At 40.0% G+C, this 27,810-nt stretch overlaps 1 protein-coding gene across 1 annotated transcript in view; it reads left to right on the forward strand.

The window, feature by feature from the left end:
* CSMD1 (CUB and Sushi multiple domains 1) overlaps positions 1–27,810 on the forward strand; it is a 4,035,193-nt gene that overhangs the window by 3,069,070 nt on the left and 938,313 nt on the right. The window contains 1 exon segment of the mRNA XM_029596871.1: positions 15,012–15,128. Within this exon segment, the coding sequence (XP_029452731.1) occupies positions 15,012–15,128 (117 nt within the window).

Raw genomic sequence — 27,810 nt, forward strand, 5'->3', positions numbered from 1 at the left:
GCCCTGATTCTGAATGTGTGCCCCTGTTTGTGACAGCTCTGAGACAGTGGTATAGAAGACTGAGCATCCTCTGTATTCAAAATCGAATCTTTACATACAATTATACATTTTTATTTTGGATAACATTAACATCTTCATCAAAGTGAACAACTCCTGAGAGCAGTATTGATTTTCTTTTCTTTCTTTTTTTAATTTTTATTTATAAATTAACACAAATATTATTTCAAGAGTATCTTGAAAAACAATGCATATAACCAAGAAAATCACAAATGTTAGGAAAAAAGAAAAATAAATCATGAATATTAATTGTTAAATATGCTTCTTGAGTCCACAAATATGAGGGTCCAATAACAATCCTCAGTGGAATAACACATACAATTCTTACTACCAGGAAAAACTAGCTCATGGGTTAGTTCATAAATTATGAGGACTAGTTGCTAATACATGTGCTCAACATGTTGAAACAGGTGAGGAACAAGGCTGCATTCCTAATTTATTAGATAGAAAAGAAGACAATTGAGAGGGTTGATTGAAAATATATGAAGCCCCTGACATTTTAACCACAAATTTGCATGGGAATTTGAGTAAGAAAAAGGCTCCCAGTTCCAGGACCCTAGATTTCATCAAAAGAAACTGATGCATTCTCATCTGTGTGGACCTGGTCAAATCAGGAACAATTTTAACTCTATTTTTTAGAAAGGGCTCCATATGATCTTTAAAATATTTCTTAAGAACGTATTCTCTGTCCGACTCAAGCAGAAAAGAAACAATTAATGTGGCTGGTGTAACCAAATTTTCTTCAGATGTTTCCAATATTGTTGTAATATCCAGTTTGGATGTTTCTATTGGAGAGAGAACTTGCATCTCATCCTAATCAGGAGAGCTTTTCTTGAAAGGTGGGATATAATATACCCTTGAAATTAAGGGAAGGGTCTGTTCAGAAACCTTAAGTATTTCCATTAAATACCTTTTCCACATGTCTTTAGGAAGAACATGCGGTAATTTGGGAAAATTAATACACCAAAGATTTCTTCCCCTTATTTGGTTTTTCATATTTTCTAATTTAAATTGAAGAACCTGATTTTCCTTACTCATTGCTTGTTGTAAATCTAAAGAGCTTTTAGATCTTGTTTTAAATTATTCCAAAAGTTTCTTGTTTTCCCTAGACTTTTTCTCCACACTATTTAATCGATAGTCCAAATTTTTAACACTCTCAAAGAGAGGGTTTATTTGAGCAATAATATTGGTATTCAAAGTTTGAATTGCTTCCCAAATTACCTCCAAGATGAACATAGCTGGTCTTACCAGCTCCAAAGGCTACAATTGTGGAATCTCAGTCTGGCCTCCTCAAACTGGTTGCAAAGCAGCACCATTAGCAACTTCCCCTGCTTCCTCGAAGATCCTCTGTGATGCTGAGGTGCCCTCCTGCAGTCCCCCAGGCTCATGAGTCAATCAGTCACTGCCTGCATCCTTCATTGGCTCTCTAACTCGTTGCAGGGCATGCACACGGACCTCTGCTGGGTTAGCAGGGGCAGTCCACTCCTCTGGGGACAGAGATGCCGATAGCTCAGGGAGAGGGTCAGGCTCAACTTCCCCCCGACTCTCCTCCAGTGAGCTGACTCCCAGAGCTAAAGCTCCCCTTCGGACGTGAGTGTCCATTGAGCTGGTTGCAGGGATTTCAAGAGAGAGCAGCTGAGCCAACCTACTCTCTCGCCCTCGGGCAGAATGCAGCATCCAGAAGGGAAAAAAAGCACTGAAGGTAACGCTCACTGCCAGAACGCTAGTGTGCCATCTTGGACCATAAAGTGTGTCAGCAGTATTGATTTTCTGCCAGGTCACCAACCTGAAAACTTTTGTTACCAACCTGGTACCTTTCTGAACTGCAGCAGAATACTTCTATTTCCCCATAGTAGTTGGAGTGGAAGGTGGGGGCCAATGCTGGCTCTGACCTGGTATTTTTTTTTTTTTTTAGAAAATTATCATTGCCTGAGGGAGTAGACAGAATGAAGTGTGATCTAAGAAAGTTTGAAGTATGGGCAAGTGCTTGGCAGTTAAGATTCAATGCGAAGGAGAGCAGAATCATGCATTTTGGTTGCATATATCTGAGGGAGTGGTACATGATGGAGAGTGTGATAGACCTCATGGTGAACATGTTTAATAGTCTTGAGGCAATAAAACAACATGATAAACTGGTGCCAGAGCCAGAGGTATGCTAGTATGCATAGAAAGAATTATATCCAGCAGAAAAGAGGAAGTGATGAGGACTCTGTATAGGTTATTGGTGAGATTTCACCTAGAATATTTTGTCTCATTCTGCCATACCTCCAAAAGGATGTAGGGGCTTATGCAATAAGAAGTGGCAAAACATGCGCTAGTTATGAGTACGGGTATTGATGACCACATGCAGCTAAAGCTGGCACTTCCACGGGATATAAAAAAAAAATAATGCAAATGATTGGCCCACAGAAATCTGCACACTCATGAAGAAATGCGCATACCTAAGCTCGGTAGGGCCCTATATAATAAGCAGCTGCATCCGTGCTGAAAAGCCGTGCCGATAAGCCACGCAGAAAAGCGAGGGAGTGAACGCTTCTCCCTATTCTGTGAAAGTATGACCCTGGAATGTAATTTTAATATTTTGAATACTTATGTGCTGCAGAAAAAATGGCAAATATTTTCATGGGTGATAATTCACACTGACTTGGCAGCGAGGTAGGTGCTCAGCTGGCCATGAATCTGGATGATTGGGTGCCCAGAAAGGCACCTAGGTAATCACCAATCTGGACTCTTGTGCGCCCAGAAAAGCGCCTAGCTAATAATGAATCTGGCTGCTCAGGCACCATGATTGGCATGAATCTCGATGATCGGGTGCCCAGAAAGGCACCTAGGTAATCACCAATCTGGATGCTGAAGTGCCCAGAAAGGTGCCAACTAAGCACAAACCTAGCCAGAACAGCCTGCTCCTCACAGTCCCTCCTCTCTGCCTGCTCTCTCTCCTACCATGACCTCTGTCAACTGCCAAACCTTCTGCTGCTCTCTTCCTCTGATTAACCGGTAGGATATACCACAGCATCAAAAACAACTGGACCCAACCAGAAATCTCCATAGTAATAACATCAGAGTTGCACGGACACACAACCACACTTCACCAATGCAAGCAATGGAATAAAACAGCCCCCAAGTCAGCGCTATCACTTAACTCATACCCTGACTGTAGCGGTAAAAAACCTTCATTAAAGAACATGCACCTGCATTTCTGTGGCTCCCTGCATTGCCTATGAATAGGTAATCACCTCCTTTGAATGCCATTAGCATGCACTAAGAACATAAGAAATTGCCACAGTGTGTCAGACCAAGGGTCAATCAAGCCCAGCATCCTGTTTCCAACATTGGTCAAATCAGGCTACAAGTGACTAGCAAGTACCCAAATACTAAATAGATCCCATGCTACTGATGCCAGTAATAGCAGTGGCTATTCCCTAAGTCAACTGGATTAACAGCAGTTAATGGACTTTTCCTCCAAGAACTTATCCAAACCTTTTTTAAACTCATCTACACTAACTGCACTAACCACATCCTCTGGCAACAAATTCCAGATCTTAATTGTGCATTGAGTGAAAAAGAACTTTCTTTGATTGGTTTTAATTGTGCTACTTGCTAAATTCATGGAGTACCCCCCCCCCCCCCTAGTCCTTCTATTACAGGAAAGAGTAAATAACCAATTCACATCTACCCAAAAGAGTAAATAACCGATTCACATCTAGACCTCTCTTGATTTTAAAGTCCTCTATCATATCCCCCCTCATCCGTCTCCTCTCCAAACGGAACAGCCCTAACCTCTGTAGCATTTCCATCTCCTTTATCATATTAGAAGCCCTTCTCTGTACCTTCTCCAGTACAACTATATCTTTTTTGAGATGCAGTGACCAGAATTGTATACAGTACTCAAGGTGTGGTCTCACCATGGAGCAATTCAGATGCATTATGACATTTTCCATTTTATTCACCATTCTCTTCCTATTAATTCTGAAAATTCAGTTTGCTTTTTTGACAGTGGCAGCACACTAAGTTGACAATTTCAATGTATCATCCACTAAGATACCTAGATCTTTTTCCTGGGTGGTAACTCCTAACAAGAAACCTAACATTGGGGGTCATTTTCCAAGGAGTTACCGCAGGAGATAAATTTGCAAATCGTGCTAACAGCCGTTAACGCAATTTGCCATTTTGTATTCAGGGGGCAGAGTTGGAGCGGAGCATATGTAAAGCGGGAAACAGTTATCGTGTGCCGCGAAACAGCCATAGTTCCTATCGTGGCTAATAGCTACAACCCTTTCATTCGTGTTACATTGTGTGCTAGAGGCCAGTAAAGGTTTATCGCGGTCCACAACAATTCGTGTGTGTGTGTGTGTGTGTGTGTGTGAGAGAGAGAGAGAGAGAGAGAGAGAGAGAGAGAGAGAGAGAGAGAGAGAGAGAGAGAGAGAGAGAGAGAGAGAGAGAGAGAGAGAGAGAGAGAGAGAGAGAGAGAGAGAGCACCTTGCTATAGTGTCTCTTCCCTAGACAGGTATTTGTATCCCTATGAGAGGCCCACCTAGTAACTCGAGGTGGGGATTAGGTATTAGTGTAGGGGGTTGGGGGCCACTTTCACATTCAACGTGAGACGTACGAACAGAACAGTGGTCTCTTGTGAAGATTTGATGGCCTTCGGAGTGGGGAAACTCACTCCAAGATGAGATTTGGGCAATGTTCTCTCCACCTAGTTTGATGGACACTCTACCTGGGCAACAACAAGCTAGGTGGAGAGAACATTGTCCAAATCTCATCTTGGAGTGAGTTTCCCCACTCCGAAGGCCATCAAATCTTCACAAGAGACCACTGTTCTGTTCGTAGGTCTCATGTTGAATGTGAAAGTGGCCCCCAACCCCCTACACTAATACCTAATCCCCACCTCAAGTTACTAGGTGGGCCTCTCATATGGATACAAATACCTGTCTAGGGAAGAGACACTATAGCAAGTCTCTCTCTCTCTCTCTCTCTCTCTCTCTCTCTCTCTCTCTCTCTCTCTCACTCACTCACTCACTCACTCACTCACACACATCGTGAACTGCAATAAACCTCTCTTGGATATTGACACAGACTGTCTGGAAATATCGTGCACTGCGATGATTCTTTGGGTGTTTTCTCACACACCGGGGAAACATTGTGATATTCGCGAATGGCAAAAACATTGCGGCATGTGAAGTTTTCCCACTGCACGAAAAAGCCTCATTTGCATGGGAAACGCCCCTTAATGCGTTACCAATGCGATATTGGTAAATGAGGCCTATTGTGTAGTTATTTTTCTCTGTATGCAGCACTTAGAACTTGTCCGCATTAAATATCATCTTCCATTTGGCTGCCCAATCTTTCAGTCTCAAAGGCCCTCCTGCAATTTGTCACAATCCACTTGTGATTTAACTACTCTGAATAATTTTGTAAAACCTGCAAATTTGATTACTTCACATATCATATTCCTTTCCAGATCATTTATAAATATATTGAAAACCTCAGTCCAAGTACTGATCCCTGAGTCACTCCTCTTTTTACCTTTTCCACTGAGAAAATTGACCATTTAATCCAACTCTCTGTTTCCTGTCTTTTATCCAGTTTGTACTTCATGTAAGGACATCAGCTCCTATCCCATGACTTTTTAGTTTTCTTAGAAGCCTCTCATGAGGGACTTTTTCAAATGCCATCTGAATATCCAAATTTTTGAAGGATGTTTTTTTGGCTAAAATATCCTCTTTCACCTCACCTTTTAACCATACCAATAATCATTTTGCCTTCCTTCCACCTTTCTTAATCCGTGAAAAAATGCAGAAAAAACTGCGGGTCAGTAAGCATGTTTCTAAGCACTTTTTTTGTGTGCACAAAACTTTAATTACATCCCCATATAGGGCTCTGTGTGGTAAAACGCGCATACAAACACATGTATATGCGTGCACAAACCTGTGGCAGCTTCAGCGTATCTTATTACATGGCCCCATACAGACTATAGAGATAGTCCTTAGAAAAGCTGCTAAAACATGTATACCCTAAAGGAAAAGAGAAATGGGAGAAAATATGATAGAGAAATTCAAATAAATTCATAACGCAGAAGAAGCAAACTTTTATTTTTTATTCTGCCTTCTGTGACACTTCAAAACAGATTGTATTCAGGTACTGTAGGTATTTATTTATCCTGGATAGCTTATAATTTAAGGACCTCATTTACTAAGCATTTTGCCCATAGCCACAGAATGGAAGAAAGCAAATCAGGCCCCAAGCTTGTACCTGAGGCAATGGATTGTGAAGTGAGTTGCCCAAGATCACAAGGTGTGTGAGCAGTTGAACACTGTTTTCCTTGGTATGCAGCCTATTGCTCTAATCACAAGGCTGCTTCTCCATATTCAGAGGAAAGAATGCCCTAGAACAAGAGGTCTTGGTATAAGGCCTTAATGGGGTAGAATCAGAAGCATTATAAGGACATATTTCTTTATGTAAAAGGTCTCCTGGGGAGTAGAAGGGAAGACAGAAACAGTAAATGAACTAAAAAAAAGTATGGGTAAGTACAGAGGATGAATGGTTTTGAGAAAGTGAGAGGAAGCCAGAGATCAACTGAGGTCTATAGCTCTACAGCAGGAATGGAGCTGGACAGACAAGAAGGAGTTTTATTTAAGTCCTTATCTGCTGAACTAGTTTTTGTTTCTGTTTCTGTTTGACTGTAGTTAATTGCTGAACATTATCAGCATACTTATCACCTCTGAATCACACCTTTGCAATACTTAAAGCAATTGCAAATGAGATATAAGTTGAAAACTTTAAACTACTTCTCTGCAGTTTCCATAACTTTTTAGAAAAGAAGAATATTTCTTTTCAATTTTGCCCTAAGGGTACACTGTATAATTCTGCATGGCAAGTCTAAAATTGCAGGTGCCTCAAGTTTTTGATTAGTGAAGATTATTATAGGAATGGAGCTGAATTGCAATACTGGACCATTATTTGTCATATGACAGACTACCTTTTATTTGCCAATTACCTATGTGATATTTCATTCTAGATTAGATGAAAAACAGTTTCTTTCCACTTGGAAATATATCCCACTCAATCACATCGACAAGGGACAAGGAACATCTTTGTTATATATAGTACCTGCTATAATTAGTGAGTTATCTGTATTACATATTATAGTCACTTGGATTTGAGCTTAGTCATCCATTTATGCTGACTTTAGACTTTGTTTTATAGAATGCATTTTTGAAATTGACAACCATTAGGCATCATATGCTAGTCTAAAAAAGTGTTTCTTATACTAATAGCATCTCAAAAAGAAGCGATGAGGGTAAAGTTGTGTGCTATTTATATTAGTTCATAATGTCAAATGGGGAAAAAAAAGGGTTTCAGTCTTATTTAAAAAAAAAAAAAAAAAGCCTTTTATAAGGCTAGATGAAGGTTTTGTTAGACTGAAAACTTGTTTTTCACTTGCCATGAATGAGCACTAAAAATAACAAAATAATTCCTTTGTATCTGTCTGCCATGTTCAGGTTCATCTTTTTGACATTTTAGGGGAATAATTTTACCTGAAGAACAACTGAAAAATAATTGTACTTTGAGAGATATAACAAAATGTTGTTTTCTACTTTCTTCAAAACTTTATACTGTATTCTTTAATATTACACTTCTTGCTGATTTATATCTGATGTGTGATATGAGATAAAATGTTTCAAAGCTTCCTTTCTCTAAGTGTTTGTCTGATTTTTTTCTGTCTATAGAAATTTTATTATCTAGACCTTTTCCAGAGAAGGACCTAATTTTTCCTAATGAATTAATCTGATCTTGAAATGATTCAGAATGGGTTGCATTGCTGAATCTACCAACCACAAATCACAAGTGAGGTTCAGTTACCATATGGAACCTGCTGCTGAAATATCAGAAGAATATTCCATTGCCCTTTTGTTCTCCCAGACTTCTTCATGCTTTCTGGCATGCTTTGCCTTCATTTCCACCACCATGTCTAAAACAGAGTTTGTTTGGGTTTAGAGCATTTCATTCTGGAAGAGTCTTTTGAAGTGAAAGGGGTGTAAAAAAAGAAAAGCCTACTCAAGCATTGACTTTACAGCTACTCATTACTAATTTTCTCTCTCGCTTTACTCTTCCTCGAGAACTCTGTTCTTCAGGCAAGTTGCTCGTACTTCTGCCCTTCTCCTCCACTGCCAATTTCTGGATCCATACCCTGCTCTGTATACTTCCTGAGTTAGTGTCATTCTCCTTCTCTAGTCATATTCAGATTCAGTCTAAATTCTCACATTTTTGAATCTGCTTTTAAAACGTAATCACTACTCTATAAAAAAAAGAAAAACATGTTTCCTGAGGACCCCTCTTTGTCATATAAGTATGTCTTGACTAGCTTATAAGTTCCTTTGAGAAGAGACTGTCTCTTATGTGAATTTGTACAGTGCTGTGAACATCCAGTAGCACATTAGGAATGTATTTATTTATGTATAAACTTTTTTATACCGGCATTAGTAAGAAACATCATGTCGGTTTACATTTTAACAATAGGAGTGAAAGTACATCATAACAAGGAGATGGGGAAGGGACAACACAACAAAGCACTGGAAGAACAGATCAAACTGCAGAAGTAACAATACAAAAGTATAAATGCAACAGATAACAATATAGAAGTAACAATGCATCGTCTTAACAGGAAGAGATGGCACTTAGCACGGACTAAGTAGGGTATTAGGGGATGGTACGTTCAGCTAAGGGGTGTCAGAGGCAAAAGACATAGGGGGCTGAGAGAGGAGAAGAGCTAATCCGGATAGGCCTGTTGAAACAGCCATGTTTTAAGTTTCTTTTTGAATTTGATTGGGCAAATTTCTAGGCGGAGCACTGTGGGCAAGGAATTCCAATGTGTAGGGCCTGCAATAGATAAGGCACGGTCTCTGGTTGAGAAGAGATGTGCTATTTTTAGAGAAGGTACATGCGAGGTTCCTTTGTGGACTGTTCTTGTGGGTCGATTATTCTGCAAGGGGCTGAAAGGTATATCTAGCCAGTGGGAATTGTGAGTATGCATGGATTTGTGTATGGTGGTTATATAAATATATAGAAATGATAAATAGTAGCAATAGTCAGGCCTTAATTTGTGGGGGAACTGCCTGGAACTAATTTCCACCACTTCTTTCCAGAGAAGGCAGAATAGAAGAGGTTTCCAGGCAGCCTGCAGGGAAGAGGGAGATGAGCCTGGAGAAGACAGAACATGGAGCAGCCATTCTGCTCCCTAATTCAGCCATTCCCCTCCTCTTGTTTTTCCCCCTCCCATCCTACTGTGCAGAGAACAGGAGGTGACAGTGTGATCCTACAACCTACAGAACAGATTTAAAAAAAAAAAAAAAAAGGGGGGGGGGATTGAATTAGCACAATTTGAAATTTGTAAGTAGTAATACCAATCATAAAGGTTTCAACTTTGGCTACTATGCTGCTGCTGCTGCTGCTGCTGCCAAGTTTAAAACTTGTGCAAATTCAATGCATTTTTTGTTTCTGTCACCCAGGGTTTAATTTCTGAAAGAACAATCTGGAATGGTATTCTGCCAACTGTTTTCTAGGACCTGAGGAAATGGAGCAGAGCTGATGGTACAAATCAGTTCTGGTGGGTGAAGAACAGCTAGAGGTTGAGTACAGGTAGGGGCTGAGGATGGAGGATCACTGGGTGAAGGAGGAAGAAGAGTGTGCTCAAGTATGTGTTTGGAATAGTGCATGTGTTTGTGGGAGAGAGTTCACAAAACAGGCCTGCCGGCACCCATCACACGTCACACTTGGCCTGGACCACTCCCCCCACCTAGCTTCACAGTTCCACTTTCATTTTATCTACAAATTAAGCCCTGCTTAGGCACATAAGGAGGTCCAAAGAACACCATTGGCCTCCTGTCCTCCCAGGGTCTCTGGGCAGGGTTAAAAGCTGTGTATTGTATTGGATTTACCATAATGTACTTGTAATCACTGAGAGGTTTCCTGTTCCTTAGTCAAACTCTCCAATAAACACTCTGCATACCTATAGTATGGTACTGAAAGCATAATTAGTTGATGGCTTAGAAATGAACCTTTTCTGTAAAGTGTTGCCTCAGTATGTGTATACATACAGAAACTACAAGATTCATTCCTGGGTAGGATACCTTATCTCTGACACCACCCTGTACACTACTCCTCTGCTTGTCCTTATCTAGAAAGCTTCTACTCTGCTCTCCTTTGAACCTCCTCTGTGAAGATACCAACTCTATGCTGGCACTTAGGGAACACACTTCATCTAATGGGGGAGTGCTGCACTTCCATTTTAAATGGCCAATATGCTGACAGCTGACAGGCTAGGTATGATGAAATCTCTGTCCTAATGAAGATACTCAGCCAAGCTAAAAGGATACACAGAATATTAGTAAGAGGTCAAGAAATTGTTTAATGTTTTATCCCAAGGCATGAAGTCTATCTTTTCTAAGGGACAGCAAATGGAAGTCAGAACTACTAGTCCCTGAATGCAATGGCTAATTTCAAAGACTCGGCACTTGGAGCCATACCATGTATGGAGTCCTCGTTCTCACTCTGCATACTGGTACAAAGCAAGTGTTTCTAGGGTATATATCTGTACCACTGGAAAGTTTTCTCTACAATTTGTGGTGTAGCAGGAGATGCTACATTAGGTGAAAAAAATCAGTTTTTTGGTGCAAAGAACTGGAAATATACCTGCAGCTGAAGGGAACAGGCCTGATTTCCTGAATTTAACCCAATACCTTGAAAATTCAGAGCTAGAAGTAATAGAGAGAGCGGTGTTATTTGTAACTTTATACTCGGAACAAGACTTTAGTTTAATTATGAAAGCGTACTTTAAAAATATAAATGTGTTATATCAAGGTCAAAGTGTTCGAATGTACCCTGATTTATCTAGACCGACTCAACAACATCGTAAAATGTTTCTTTCTATGAGACCTGAGGCACAGGCTTTGGGAGCAAATTTCCAACTCCGCTACCCATGCAGATGTGTCTTAAAATTTTCAAATAATACCTATATATTTTTCAACCCCGAGCATTTGAGGGAGTTCCTACTTAGCAAAAGTCAACCTCCTACAAATGAAGGTCAATTATAATATGTAGTGCAGTGTATCGCCAAGTTATCTTCTTTGTTGATTTAAATATAAATCTTCTCACTTCTAAAGTAAATATGCCCCCCTTCCTACCTGGCTAAAAGACAGGAAACAGAGAGTAGGATTAAATGGGCAATTTTCTCAGTGGAAGGGAGTGGACAGTGGAGTACCTCAGGGTTCTGTGTTGGGACCCTTACTGTTCAATATATTTATAAATGATCTGGAAAGAAATACGACGAGTGAGATAATCAAATTTGCAGATGACACAAAATTGTGCAGAGTAGTTAAATCACAAGCAGATTGTGATAAATTGCAGGAAGACCTTGTGAGACTGGAAAATTGGGCATCCAAATGGCAGATGAAATTTAATGTGGATAAGTGCAAGGTGATGCATATAGGGAAAAATAATCCATGCTATAATTACACGATGTTGGGTTCCATATTAGGTGCTACAACCCAAGAAAGAGATCTAGGTGTCATAGTGGATAACACATTGAAATTGTCGGTTCAGTGTGCTGCGGCAGTCAAAAAAGCAAACAGAATGTTGGGAATTATTAGAAAAGGAATGATGAATAAAACGGAAAATGTCATAATGCCTCTGTATCACTCCATGGTGAGACCGCACCTTGAATACTGTGTACAATTCTGGTCGCCGCATCTCAAAAAAGATATAATTGCGATGGAGAAGGTACAGAGAAGGGCTACCAAAATGATAAGGGGAATGGAACAACTCCCCTATGAGGAAAGACTAAAGAGGTTAGGACTTTTCAGCTTGGAGAAGAGACGACTGAGGGGGGATATGATAGAGGTGTTTAAAATCATGAGAGGTCTAGAACGGGTAGATGTGAATCGGTTATTTACTCTTTCGGATAGTAGAAGGACTAGGGGACACTCCATGAAGTTAGCATGGGGCACATTTAAAACTAATCGGAGAAAGTTCTTTTTTACTCAACGCACAATTAAACTCTGGAATTTGTTGCCAGAGAATGTGGTTCGTGCAGTTAGTATAGCTGTGTTTAAAAAAGGATTGGATAAGTTCTTGGAGGAGAAGTCCATTACCTGCTATTAAGTTCACTTAGAGAATAGCCACTGCCATTAGCAATGGTTACATGGAATAGACTTAGTTTTTGGGTACTTGCCAGGTTCTTATGGCCTGGATTGGCCACTGTTGGAAACAGGATGCTGGGCTTGATGGACCCTTGGTCTGACCCAGTATGGCATTTTCTTATGTTCTTATGTTCTTATATTTCCGTTGTAAATTCCTGAGATATGATATGGATCCAGGATCATGTTAAGTGTATTCTGGAAATATGTAATAATTATTATTGTTGCTTGAATTTTTTTTTTTTTCCTTTAATATCTCATGGAATGTATTTCATACAAAGTGTATTCTTTGTTAAATTGTAATAAATTGATAAATTTAAAAAAAAAAAAAAAGAAGTTGTGATTCTAGGAAAGGGGGACATCCAAAGAAAAAATTATAACATCCAAAATATTTATGCTTTTGTTTAGTGCTTTTATCCATGGCACTATACAGTCTATAGCAAGTAACATACGCAACAGATAACGGAGGACCAATTTCTCTGATCCTAATTAGGTTGCAAAATCTCTGCAGAAATTCAGCATGTCATCCGGATTCAAATCTGTATGCTTGCTGAAAGTACAACAGGATGCCTATAAGAGCAGACAGAAGCTTTAGCCATGCTCAACCTTTCCTAACTTCTGAGACTGTACAACATCAGAGCATAAGATGTTATAGTTGCAGATATATAGAGGTCCCTATTTAGTTGCTTTGGGGCTCAGCTAGTTAGCCAGATAAATTTATCCGGCTAACTTATCCTATAAATATTCAGCAGCAAGGCTGTGCCACTGAATATATCCAACTATCCTAAAGTTAGCCGGATAAGTTTATCCGGCTAACTTTAGGACAGGTCTATGGTCCAACAAGAGCTAGCTTGGTAAGTTATCCAGCTAACTCATTTCCTCTCCATTATACTCCAGGAATGCCCCTAACTTTTCCAGCCAAATTGCAGACAGATAAAAAGTTATCCAGCAAATTGTTTTTGAACCTGGACCTCATAGAGGACAATATTTGTTTTAATGTTCTAATTTTCAATGCCATTTACCTGGTTAAATTGGCCTGTCTGAAAATGTCTCTCCTCTGCCTGGCCAAAAGTACATATTGAGTTCCCTATTGCACACACTTTTAGCTTGTTCAAAAAGAGGTATTCTCAAAATGGGAAGTAAGTTTATGGACACTTGCTTAGATCTTTTGTTGATGGAGCCCTTCCCAGAGATTGACTATCAGATATCACTACTTATTCAAAATAGTTTTTCTCATCTTCCACTATTGTACACCACTGTCCTGGGTAGTTGTGCATGCAAAATACCCTTTTTTGTTTATTTATTTTTTTATATATTTATTTCCGACATTTATATAGATACTGTATACTCAGCAAAAAGCTGACCACAAAGGTGCTCAACAAATCAAATATACATTAACAAAAATATAAAAACAATATGAAATCATTAAAATCTTCAACATCAAGCTTACCAACATCAGAATAAGAGGAAAATAAATCAGACCATTCTCACCCCTTCCCCTCCCCTTGGAACAGCCAAGCTTTCATCCTTTTCCTAAAAGTCAAATAATGTGATTCCATCCTAATATATCTAGAGGGACAGAATTCCATAACTCATGGCCCCCTACAGACACACTCAACATCTCATCTTTCCTTTTCCTTATGCAAACATAAGATCCTACAGTGATCCAAAAAGACCCAATAACAGCACAACTGCTATCCAAGCATGCAGTCTCTTAGTTCCTTATGATTTTTCCAGATGGTAACCTTCACCATCAGCCTGCTGCTACAACCTAATCAACACAAGGAATGTATAGCTTTCCAGACATGAGTGACTGTATTTCCAATAAAATTTCTATCTTTTTTGTATTTATAGCCTGTTAGTCAGACCCAGTTACAAAGTAATTCTTCTACTGAGGGTAATTTTCAAACATTCCTATATAACTTATGCCTCAAATTTGCACATAAGTTATATCAGTTTTCCATCTGGCCTTATGCACATAAGTCCACTTTGAATATTAACTGTGATGTCATATCTACTAACCCATAGATGTTATACCTGCTATTTGGTGCACACAAAATTTCCTGAATGTACGCATATATGGTCAAATTCCATAATGTATGTATGACTGTAAGTTCAAACTCCACCCTAGGAAGCATGTTTGCTCATTCCAAGCAAACTTGCACATGAACATGTCATACATGCATAAGTTTACCCACATACTGAATGGACAATTTTGTAAAAGGCTACTTTGACCCTTTGTAAATTATCCCCACTATATCCTGCTTTTTGCAACCAAGGATTCTCTTGTGTTTTTCCCTTCTTGAAGTCATTGCTGTTTTTGCACCCATTTCGGGATAACATTCAAGACACCCATGACAGTTCCCATGAAAAAAAATATTTCCTGACATGGTTCTTGAGTCTTCCACCTTTAATTTCCTAACTACCAAAAAGCATAAGATGAAGCCAAGAGTTCTATATCAAATTTATAGAAATAAAGAGAGAAATACCTCTGAAAGTACAATCTTTTAAAATTTTTTGTTATTACTATTTTATTTCCCTAACTTTAATTGATTTTTCTGATTGTTAGATCATTATGAGAGAATGGTATTAAGTTACAATTGAGTTTTCCATGATATTAGATGATTTTTTAATCCTGATACTTTTCCAGTTACATTGCAATATAATCATGTACTCTCCAAATATATATGCTGTAATTTACATTTTAATTATGCTGTTAAATGTATAGTAAACACATTGTATATGTTTTGTTTTCAGCTCCCTGTGGAGGGCAATATAATGGATCAGATGGTGTAGTTTTATCGCCAAATTACCCACATAATTATACTTCTGACCAGACATGTCAATATTCAATAACTGTACCCCAGGAGTTTGGTAAGAATTTAAACACTGTTCTTCATTTATTTTATTAGAATACATAGTTAATGTAGTGGCTAGGGAAATAATGCTTTATTTCTACAACTGTATGTTAACGTATGTATCCATGACAAGTTCTGTCACCTTCTCTTCTCATCACCCCCACACAAGAACTCGCTTAGACATTGAACATACCATGTTTGTTGTAAATCATAGTCATAGCTTTATTGTAACAAAACAAATTGTGAAGCCAAGTTAATGACCTATGGGTGTGTTGGTCTTCTCACAATGGGACTCATGCTAGGTTGTTTGTTATTTACAGCCCCCACTCTGTTTGTGCCTGCCTTGAACTGAGATTTTTAATGGAGGATTTGTATTGAGTCCTCCACCATGTTTCCATGTTAGAATGCCATAATACTATTGTGGCTGTACCCAGTTCCAGCTATTTAGTCCTCATGATCTCTCTGATGAGCTGGATGAATCACATAGGAGAGGATATCCTCATCTTCCTTGAGGAACCCGCAACCTGAAGTTCAGAATTCTAGTCTTATCTTTCTCTAAGTCTACCCCATGGCAAAGGTATCCTGCTTCAGGCCTGAGGTATTCATTGATTTAACCTAAGCCACACCAAAACCTACAGTATCTGAATATAATTTATTTTTAACTGTATGAAAGGCAAAATATAAATCAATTAAATAAATAAATTTATCCACTTAATGGAAGTAGAAAGAGCCTCTTTCAGGTCATTATTAAGAAGATCTATTGTAATGTCATAAAGGTGCGTTAAATCAGCTTTGTAAAAATCTGAGTTATTGGTTTTGCCTCTGTATCACTCCATGGTGAGACTGCAGCTTGAATATTGTGTACAGTTCTGGTCGCTGCATCTCAAAAAAGATATAGTTGCGATGGAGAAGGTACAAAGAAGGGTGACAAAAAATGATAAAGGGAATGGAACAGCTCCCCTTTGAGGAAAGACTAAAGAGGTTAGGACTTTTCAGTTTGGAGAAGGAACAGCTGAGGGGGGATATGATAGAGGTGTTTAAAATCATGAGAGATCTAGAACAGGTAAATGTGAATCGGTTATTTACTCTTTCAGATAATAGAAAGACTAGGGGGCACTCCATGAAGTTAGCATGTGGCACATTTAAAACTAATTGGAGAAAGTTCTTTTTCACTCAATGCACATTTATACTCTGGAATTTGTTGCCAGAGGATGTAGTTAGTGCAGTTAGTGTAGCTGTGTTTAAAAAAGGATTGGATAAGTTCTTGGAGGAGAAGTCCATTACCTACTGTTAATTAAGTTGACTTAGAAAATAGCCACTGCTATTACTAGCAACAGTAACATGGAATAGACTTAGTTTTTGGGTACTTGCCAGGTTCTTATGGCCTGGATTGGCTACTGTTGGAAACAGGATGCTAGGCTTGATGGACCCTTGGTCTGACCCAGTATGGCATGTTCTTATATTCTTAGAAGTGCAATTGTGAAAGTGTGAAAAGGAGGTGGAAGAACAAACCATTAAATCAAAGTCAAATATCCTAAGGAGAGGTTGAGTAGTAAAGTGTCCAGGAAATCTTTTATTTAAACATTCAAATGAAACTCAACAATGTGTCACAAGACAAGAATTTCTGTACTCCATTCCTCACGGTCCCCCAACATGGACCATGTTTCACTGAGCTGCATTGAAAGGACCGTGAGGAGTGGAGTACAGAATTGTTTGCCTTGTGACACATTGTTGAGATGCATTTGAATGTTTAAATAAAAGATTTCCTGGACCCTTTCATACTCAACCTCTTCTTAGGCTATTTGGAATTGCAATTCTGCTATCATCCCATGCTAACCATGAAACTCACAGGTTCATTTACCTGTTAACCTTTTAAGGCCATATTTCCAAAGCTTCACTTTGTGCCTATGATGGTAAGGATGTTATACAGCCATAATATAAATGTGATGGGTAGACATTCTGCTAGATCTATGAGTACAATGTTCTTCCTGCAGTCATTACTAATTGCCTGCATCAGAAGTTGCTGAGTTAGTTCCCAACTAAGTGAAATATTAAGACATTTAGATTTTCCAATCTGGCCAATTGCTGTTCAAAGAAAAGTGTAAATTATTCCCAGCATGTCACACTTATTCATCCCATTTGTACTCCTTTGATAGCAAATAATATATGAGAGCTATATAGTCATGAACCTACCCCCTTGCCTGCTTGAAAACAAAGGAGTATCTTGTAATCAAGACTATCATTCATCATTGAGGCAAGCCTATGGAAAAAGTAACATGAGAATCAGTGATCTGGACTGGTCTCACCTTTGATCATCTCTAACTGTTGTGAACAGAAGATCTCCATTGGTCTAAGCTTTGACTTGAAGATCTGGGGAAATCTTATTTGGTGGCATATGTTGCAGTACCAGTTCTAAAAGAGTGGGTACTGAAGTCAGAGTGGTTGAGTTTGAATCTTGTTAAGGCTTGCTCACACAGCATAGTGAATTCTTAGCTGGTCAGTGGCGATAAGTCATAGTGCACCAAGAAGTGCTTCCCTTCCTGGGTCTATTTATTAATTTATTTACAGCATTTACATCTTGCCTTACCCACAGTTCAAGGAGCAGAATAGGAATCACATGCATACAATTAGGCACATCACAATATAAAATTAAAAAACAAACAATGCATTTCATAATACCACTAGCCAAGAGTGACATCAGAGGGATGATAAAAAACACTGCAACAGACATATATCCATGGCAGACATCAGACAATATCTTATTGTCATTGAGAAAACACTATAACTGCATGTGATTCAGAAAAAAAGAAAAATAATTGCCAACAAATTCAAAACCTCATAATTGTTCATTAATACTTGGACCTAACATGGAAATGCTATGTCAGATAAAACATAAACTACAGGCTTAGGGATCATGCCAGGTACTTGTGACCTGGATTGGCCACTGTTACAAACAGGATGCTGGACTTGATAGACCCTTGGTCTGACCCAGCATGGCTAAAGTTATATTCTTATGTTCTTATGACATGATGCACTGTGTAAAAAAAACATATTCATTCTCAAAATCAAAGGCCTATTTGAATAGAAATGCTTTCACAAACTTTATGAATGACTGAATTCAGGTTGTAGTGCTCAGCAATGAGTTCCAAAATAGTGGCTTCACCACAGAAAAAGCAGTCACAGATCTCAGCAAGATGGACAGATCATGGTGAGAACATCTTTACAAGACTTCAATGAGCCAATCCTAGTGCTCGTGTACAGACATGGATCTGCAAAATTGAAATGATCCAAGAAGATGAATTATTGTTGCAAAATCTGCAACATATTGCCAGGTATTGACCACTGAAAAACTTGCTAAGGTTAGGATGGTATGAAGAGTTAAGACATACCCTCTGTTGAAATGTGAATTGGACCTGTTAATTTTTATACTCAATGTTTCATCTGAAGCTGAATATTGTCCCAGAGCAAGCTATCCAGACCAATGCTTGCCCAAGATGAAGATAATAATTTTCCCATATTCCTGGAAATAAATTTAAGGAAAAAAAATAGCAGGATAGTCTCAAACTCTGATGTGAAGTTTGATGATAGCAAGCACCATATATGAAACAGAATCTCATGCAACATAGTGTGCTTCCTGTCCTGTAGATGGACAGTTCCCTGAGCCTCCCTTCCCTTTCATGAAGAGGTGTCCAATGATGAAACTATGACCTGCATCACCTCAACTTGATGCAAACCCTGGATAAGAAGGAACATCTAGTAAGGTGGGTAGAAGCAGCCCCGTATGAGAGCCCCTCATTTCAACAAACTAGTTAGCTATCAAAATGTCAGACATAAGTCCTTAAAAACAGCTTCTAGCTGAGGAAAAGGTGCTTAATATATTCAAAGCCATGTTTGTTTGCTGCCCAAGTAGTCAGAACTTCATAGACGTTCCTTCACAGACAAGCATAAACAAGAGTGAGTTGGTCAAAAGCAGGTGGAGTCATTTTCAAAGATCATTTCTGCTGGTAAAACAGTGGATGGTGCATTATGGTCATTAAAAGGTAGAGATGAGATTCGACCAAACCTTTTGGTTTGGCCTTTGTTATCGGCCAGCCGCGGGAAATTTTGTTTTCACGTGATTTGGGCCAATTTTATTTCAACTGCCCCTGAAATGAAACCCGAAACGCGCCCCAACCCTTCAAATTTAATTAATTACAATGGGAGTTTGTAAAAAAAAAACCAAAACAAAACAAAACAAAACCACCCCAACCCTTCAAATGTAATTAATTGCAACCCCTCCAGAAAACTTGCTGAAATTCCCTGGTGGTCCAGCGGGGTCCCTGGAGTGATCTCCCTCTCAAGGGCCATCGGCTGCCAGTAATCAAAATGGCGCTGATGGCCCTTTGCCCTTACCATGTGACAAGGGCTATCGGTGCCATTGGTTGGCCCCTGTCACATGGTAGGAGCAATGGATGGCCCATGCCATTTTTTAAGATGTGCCGGCCATCCATTGCTCCTACCATGTGACAGAGGTCAGCCAATGGCACCGATAGCCCCTGTCTCATGCTAAGGGCAAAGGGCCATTGGCGCCATTTTGATGACTGGCAGCCAATGGCCTGAGAGGGGGAGATCGCTCCCGGAACCCCGCTGGACCATCTGGAATGTTTGGTAAGTCTTGGGGGGTTGGGAGGATGGGGATTTGCAAGTAATGTGCCCTTTCTCACCCCTTCCAAAACCGATAAGAAAACCACACAAAATTTTGTGGGTTTTCTTATCATTTAATTCCGCCCCAAAACTCAGCGAAATAGGAAATATTGTCTCTATTTCCTATTTTGTCGCAAACAAATGCACATCCCTATTGAAAGGCAGAAACCGGTGACTGGATTTTGTTATGTTTTGGTATGGAAGTGAACCCTGGGCTGAGGTGAGAGATGACTCTGCCCACAGGGAGGAGCCCTGTGGGCCTCACCATCAGTAGGCGCAGTCTCAGAGGCTTGGAACATCACTGTAAGGAGACTTTATTATAGGAGAGAAAAGGCAGAACCTGAGGAGCAGGGTACTGCGATTAAAGAATAGTCCTTGAGCAGAACCCGAGGAGTGGGAACTGTAGTAGAGAATCAGTTCTTGAGCAAGGATATGCCCATGGTGACACTTCAGAAGTAGAACTTCATTAATGGCCTGTGGAGCAGGATATGCCAAACAACCTTCTCAGTAGTGGAGCAATTACCTTTGATGTGCAGATCTGGTAGTGGCCCACAGCGCTGGGTATGGCATACAATCTTTCCCAGCATGGAAGTAATTACCTCAGGTGTACAGATCTGGTTAGTAGCCTGCAAGCAGGATATACCGAGGAGATAAAGAGGTAGTCAGAGGTACGGAAGCTCAGAAGGCCTCTAAGCTGTCTTTATCCTTTTTGAGATTATGGGCACCAGTATTATAGAAACATAGAAATGATGGTAAAAAAGGACCAAATGTTCCATCCAGTCTGCCCAGCAAGCTTTTTACATTTCCATTTATTAAAACTTATTAAATGCCTAACACAAAAAGGTCTAAGCAATTAACAACATACATACATAATATCATTAAAACAACAACATGACAAACGTATCAAAAACACAAATCATCAAGTTTCATGGAAACCACAATCTCAACAATATTATGTAAACACATAATACAATTGTAATCAGGCAAAGATGAATCCTAAATCATACCTAACAAAAAGGTAAAAAAAATCTATCGCGGTCATAAATTCTAGAAAATACTGAAGACCAGTACCTTTCAGGATTCTGAAGTTTGTATCATATCTCCCCTGCACCTCCTCTCCTCCAGGATATACATATTTAGAACCTTCAACCTCTCCTCATGAGTCATTTGATGGAGACCCATCACCATTTTGGTTGCCCTTCTCTGGTCCGCCTTTATCCTGTCTCTGTCTCTTTTGAGATACGGTCTTCAGAGCTAAATACAGTACTCCAGGAGAGGCCTCACCAAGGTACCTGTACAAGGTGATTATCACCTCCTTTTTCTTACTTGTTATACATCTCTCAATACAGCCCAGCATTCTTCTGGCTTTTGCTATCACCTTGTCACATTGCTTTGCTGTCTTCAGATCTCTAGACATTATCACTCCAATGTCTCTCTCTTGTTCCATGCACAACAGCCCTTCACCCCCATCACATATAGCTCTTTTGGATTACCACACCCAAGATGCATGACTCTCCAATTCTTCACATTGAATCCCAGCTGCCATATCTTCGCCCACCGTTAAATCTTCCTTAAATCACATCTCATTCTCTCTTCTGCTTCCGGGGTGTCCACTCTGTTGCAGATCTTAGTATCATCCATAAAGAGACAAACTTTACCTTCTGCAGTGTTTCTCACAAAGATATTGAACAGAACTGGTCCCAATACCGATTCCTGTAGCACTCCAGTTAACACTGTTTTCTCTTCATAGCAGGTTTCATTTACCATCACACGCTGAATTCTATCCAACAACCAGTTGGTAATCCACACCACTACCTTGATGCTCACTCCCAGACTTCTCATTTTATTCATGAATCTTCAATGTGGGACTGTATCAAAAGCTTTACTAAAATCCAAGTAAATCACATTGAGCATTCTTCCCTGGTCCAGTTTTCTAGTCATCCAATCAAAAAAATCAATCGGACTCGTCTGACAGGACGAGCAACCCACCAGATTATAGATAGTTCACTATGCTTTCCTTCAGCAAAGTCTCCATTAATTTTCCCACCATCAAGCTGAGGCTAACCGGCCTGTAGTTTCCAGCCTCTTCTCTGCTCCCATGCTTGTGAAGCGGGACCACCATCGCTCTTCTCCAATCATTTGGTACCACTCATGTTTCCATGAATCTGTTGAACAGGCCACGCAGCAAACCAGCCAGCATGTCTCTGAGCTCTCTCAGTATCCTTGGATGATCCTCATCAGTCCCAATGGCTTTGTCCACTTTCAGTTTTCCTAGCTCTTCCTATACATTATCTTATGTAAATGGAGTTTTGTTTGCTTCATCCCTTTGCACAGTCTTGTTACCTAGCGATGGTCCTTCTCCAGAGTCTTCTTTAGTGAACACCGAACTAAAATATTTGTTTAATATTTCTGCCATTTCTTCATCTTTCTCCACACATTGATCCTTGTCACCTTTCAATTTCACTATACCTCTTTGGACCTTTCTCCTTTCCCTGATGTATTTGAAGAATGTTTTGTCACCTCACTTTACCTCTTTGGCAATCCTTTCTTCTGCCAGACATTTTGCTTTCTTAATTACTTTCATCTTTATAAGTTTTACCAGGAATTCTTCCCTGTGTTCTTCTTTTTTGTATCCTTTATAATTCTTAAATGCTGCTTTTTTTTTGCTTTTATTATGTCAGCCACCTCCTTTGAGAACCAGATCAGTTTCTTATTTCTCTTACTTTTGTTTACTTTTCTAACATATAGATTTGATGCTTTTGTGATTGTTCCCTTTAGTTTGGTCCACTGTTGTTCCACCTCTCCCATTTTCTTCCAGTTTTTTAGTTCTACCCCCAGATATGTCCCCATTTTGAAAAAGTCTGTATTTTTGAAAGTCAAACCTCAAGTCTTCATGTGACTTTTTCGTAACCTGTTTATGATGTCAAACCATACCGTTTGATGATCACTGGTGCTGAGATGGGCACCTACCCGGACATTTGAGTCATTATTCCCATTAGTGAGCACTAGGTCGAGTATAACTCCCTCCCTCATGGGTTTCATTACCATTTGTATGAAGAGATCCTCTTGCAGGGCATCCACTATCTCTCTACTTCTGGTCAATTCCACGTAAGGGATGTTCTAGTCTATGTCCGGCATATTAAAATCTCCCACAATCAACACTTCACCCTTCTTTTCTACCTTTTGGATATCTTTGACCAGATCTCTGTTTAGTTCTTACGTTTGAAGCCTGTAAAGCACACCAGTAAAAATGAATGCACCATCATCTTTTTTTAGGACAGCCCATAATGCTTCTTTTCTACCCCATATTCCTTGCAGTTCAGTAGCTTGGATATTGTTTTTTTTTTTTACATAATGAGCTACTCCTTCCCCTTTTCTGTCTTCTCTGTCCTTTCATAACAAGTTATAGTCCAGTATGTGCATATCCCAATCATGAGAATCCGTGAACCATGTCTCCGTAACAGCAACAATGTCCAAATCCACCTCCACCATTAGGGCCTGCAAGTCAGAGATTTGATTCCCCAAACCATGAGCATTTGTAGTCATAGCTGTCCAATTCTTTTTCCATGATTTGTCGAAATTCCTAGGCATTTTTTCTGCTTTTTGGGCTGATTGATTTTGTTATTTTTCCTTTCATGTCCTGTATTGCTTGGGGGTGGCATTCCAATTTTATTGGCCATTTCCTCCCACCCCATTCTTTTGCTTAAATACCTTATAATATAAGATCTGAATTTTTCACTTAGCATCCTCTTTCCTGCTACGGCCATCCTTATCATATAATAGTCTCTTACTGCTCCAATATTCCAGGTGAAGCCTCACCAAGGACCTGTACAAGGGCTCTCTCACCCACACCCACACTTATGGATACCTTCTCTCTCTCACACTCTCACAGATGCATAAGGTTGTCTCATGCACACACATGTACACAGGCACTCACACCTTCATGCTTACACATATGCACACACACACACATACATACAGGACTCGCTCACACACCTTCTCTTTCACATACAAAATGCACATAGACACTCACTCACATGCTTTCTCTCCTACACACGAACACACACTCAAACTCACAATGCACACAGGCACTCTCTCCACACACACAGACTCTCACCATCACACAAACAGGTTCTCACTGAATCTCATACGCACACACATGCACACAAGCTCTCACTCTCACTCCTACACAACACAGGCTTTCACTCTATCTTATACACACACACGCACACACACACACACTTTCATGGATTGCAGCTGGATGGGGTCTGCTGTCATCAAACTGCAGTTGGATGAGTTCTGCTTTGGCCACACTTCTTTTTGTACTTGGTGGGCCTCTCTTTGGATTGCAATAGAATGGGGTCTGCCGTGGCCCTGATGTTCTTTGGGCCCCGCTGGATATCTGTTTGATCTGCAAGCACATTGGTAAACATGTCTACACAAAGGTGAGGTGACCACCAAATGAGTGTTTTTTGGATCACTTTTTTCCACTCCCCAAATTAAGCGACCTGATACAGCTGACTCATCTTACCTAATGATAAGAACCATTGTGTATGCCATCCTTAACATATAGTGCCACCTCTCCATTAATTTTTCTGGATATCATTTTGATCTTAATTTGTACCCTGGTATCATAGTGTCCTATTGGTTATTATCCTTCCACCAGGACTTTGAAATGCAAGGTCTCTGAGTTCAGTGCTATGCATTCTAACACTCCAATTTTAAATTTTACACTTCTGGCATTGAAAGTATGATTTGTAATTGTATTCACTGCTTGCCTAGTAGTTGAAATGGGTAGCTTGGAATCATTTTCTCTCTCTGTTCTTTATTTAAATGCACCTGGGTTTCTTATGCCTTTATCACATTCTCTCTATTGGGATATTCTAACTTCCCCATTATATCAGTATCCTTTGAAGATACTTCTCTCTGAACCATGTGCTCCTGAGCAACTGTCGCTTTCCCCCGTGATTTAGTTTAAAAGCTGCTCTGTCTCCTTTATAAATGTTAGCTTTATAAATACTTGAAAAAGTATGTATTATTAATTTTTGCTTCTCTGGCAAGCTTATTCTCAAATTCTCTCTTGAGCTGTCTTATTTACATTTTACATCTAACTTGCCAATGCTTATTCTCTTGTCTGTTTTCTTCATTTGGGTTTTCTTTCCATTTTTTGAACAATGTTCTTTTGACTTTAACTGCCTCTTTTGCCTCACAATTTAACCATGTTGACAGTTGTTTAATCTTCCTTCATTCTTTTTTAATTAATGGAATACATTTTATCTTGGCTTCCAATATGATATTATTAAATAATATCCTCTCCTCATGTAAACCTTTTACCTTTGCAACTGTTCCTTATAGTTTTTATATGACTAACTTCCTCATTCTGTCATAGTCTTTGTTTTTAAAATTATATGCTACTGCAGTAGTTTTACTTAATGACCTCCTTTCAGAGATTATGACAAATTTGATTACATTATTATTGCTATTGCTTAACAGTCCAATCACAGTAACCTATGCACCAGGTTGTGCTTTCCACTGAGAACTAGATCTAAAGTATCTGTCCCTCTCATCTATTTTAGGACCAGTTCATCCATAAAGCAGCACTTTAAAGCCTCTAAAAACTTAAATTTCCTAGCATCTCCTGATGAGACATTGACCAAATCAGTACTAGGGAAATTGAAATACTCCACCATTATTATGTTGTCAAATGTATTTGCCTTTTTAATTTCAACTAACATTTCACAGTGTATTACTTAAGCTTACTAGTGGCCAGAAGTACATACTCACTTCTATATTCTTACCCATCACGCATGGAATTTCTATCCATAAAGATTCCCCTAGAACATTTTGTTTCAAAATGATCTTTATAATATTTGACTTTATGCCATACTTTATATATGGTGCCATTATTCCAACAATTCAGTCTGCAGTGTCACATGAATATAATGTTTGCCCTGATATCACAGTTTCCATATGATTATTAGGGGTGTGCAGCAGAACAAAAACTGTTTCAATTCAAAATTAAATTTGTGGGACCCTAATTCATTTCTTTAGTTTCAAAACCAAAAGAAAAACAGTTGTTTTGTTTGATTCATTTTTCATTTTCTATTAATATTATTGGGGGAAGCATTATAGCCCATATTGGGCTCCAGAATTGGATTTCTAAACAATTGTCTTAAAACTTGTGGGAAGAAATGAACAGAAGGGGGAAAGAAAATCAAGGTACCTAGAAATTCTGTGGATACTGGATAGTGGCAGTATCCATAAAGGGGCAAAGGGGTACCAGCATTTGCAGGATTTCACCCAGTCACTGAGAGAGGAGCAAAGTGGGAAGAACACACCAAAGCTCCAAAAGATGGCACCAGCAACAGTGACATGAACCCTTGATGGCATCTCAAGTGGAAAACTGGCACCAAAAGTGGCATCAATATCCTAAGGCAGCATAAATGGAAATGAAGCAGAAAAGGTGGCATAAAAATCTCCAAGGCAGGCAATGATAAAGGGTCCATGCAGCACAAAGAGTGGCTTCAAGACTCCAAAGGAAACTGAGAGGTACAAAGTTTCCTGCTAGACTGGCAAGAACAATTCACAGTGTTAGATCTGGGGTATGATTGCAAGGCACAGTGGCAAAGAGAACTGAAGGTGTAAGGTCTGGGAATGGAAACAAATCTGAGTGGCACAAAGATCTCCAAGGTGCTGGATGGAGTTTTGATTTTCTTGTAGAATGGGCTTTCTGAAAGAGACTATTATCACATGTAGGACACCAACATGATTTCTCTGTTGCTACCATCTTCTTGTCCTGTTGCGAGCACGGTGGTGCCGTTGCTTGCTCTAGGGGGATGTGAGCTCTTGGGCGATGGCTCAGCTCAGGGAGAAACCCCAAGGCACACACCGTGGGAGGCGAGAGTGTCCAAGCACAGGCTGGAGGTGGAACAAGGCAGGACCAGGATCAAGACGTGGAACATCTAAGGAACGGGAACAAGGCAGGCTCAGACTTCCACTGGACCTGCATGCACAGGTGAGATTCAGCAACACAATGCTGGTCTCAAAAGTAGCCCTCCGGCCACTCAGCAGCCCCTCTGGACCCGCCGCTTGGGAATGACTAGTGCGTGATGCCAGACCGAGGCTGAGGGCAGGAACAAGATGAGACATGGAACTCAGAAACTTGGAAGACTCAGACGAGGTCTCAAGGAACTTGGAAGACTCAGAAGAAGACTTGAGGAACTTGGAAGACTCAGAGAAGGTGTCAGGATTTAGGCACTAGTACAGGGTGAGTACTGCATCGCAACGAGCCCTACATAGCTGCCCATGGCTGTCGAGGACCATGCCGGAAGTGAATCAGACTCCAGGCAAGAAGATGAAGACTTGGCACTGGAGACATGATGGAGATTCAGGAGAGGCCTGCACTGAGGCACACCCTATACAGCTGCCTGTGGTGGTGGTGGATCATGCTGAAGCAGTACAGGCTCTGGCTTGAATCTAGGGCATGGACAGAAGGAGGAACACGGAATTCCGAAGACTGGGAACAGGATTCAAGACTCAGGATTCAAGGATTCAGAACTCAGATTCAGGAACAGACCTTGGCATTAAATGTAAGGGCCTTCTGGAGACTTGCGCTGCAGATATGAAGACAGGCCTTTTGCCATGAAGTGCTCTACACAGCTCCCATAGGGGCACACCAGGAAAGGTGGATGAGCAGGAAACCTGGAAGCAGGACAAAGAGCCGAAGACGAGAACATCTGGACCAGGACTGGAACATGGAACATCAGGAACATGGAACAGGCGACAAAGAGGATACAATGAGGAACAAGACCAGGAACATCTGGAACATCAAACAAAGAAGACCAGGAACATCAGAAACATCCAATGAAGAGCCATCTAAACACGAGGAGACCATGGAGAACCTTGAACAGAGAGAGACCACAGGCAAATGTGAAGATCCAATACGAAGCCCCGAGGAAAAAAAGCTGAGCCCTTTTATAGGGCTGGACATGGCACAGGAAGATGACATCATCTGA

This window comes from Rhinatrema bivittatum, chromosome 3, assembly GCF_901001135.1.
Source record: "Rhinatrema bivittatum chromosome 3, aRhiBiv1.1, whole genome shotgun sequence".
Classification (NCBI taxonomy): domain Eukaryota; kingdom Metazoa; phylum Chordata; class Amphibia; order Gymnophiona; family Rhinatrematidae; genus Rhinatrema; species Rhinatrema bivittatum.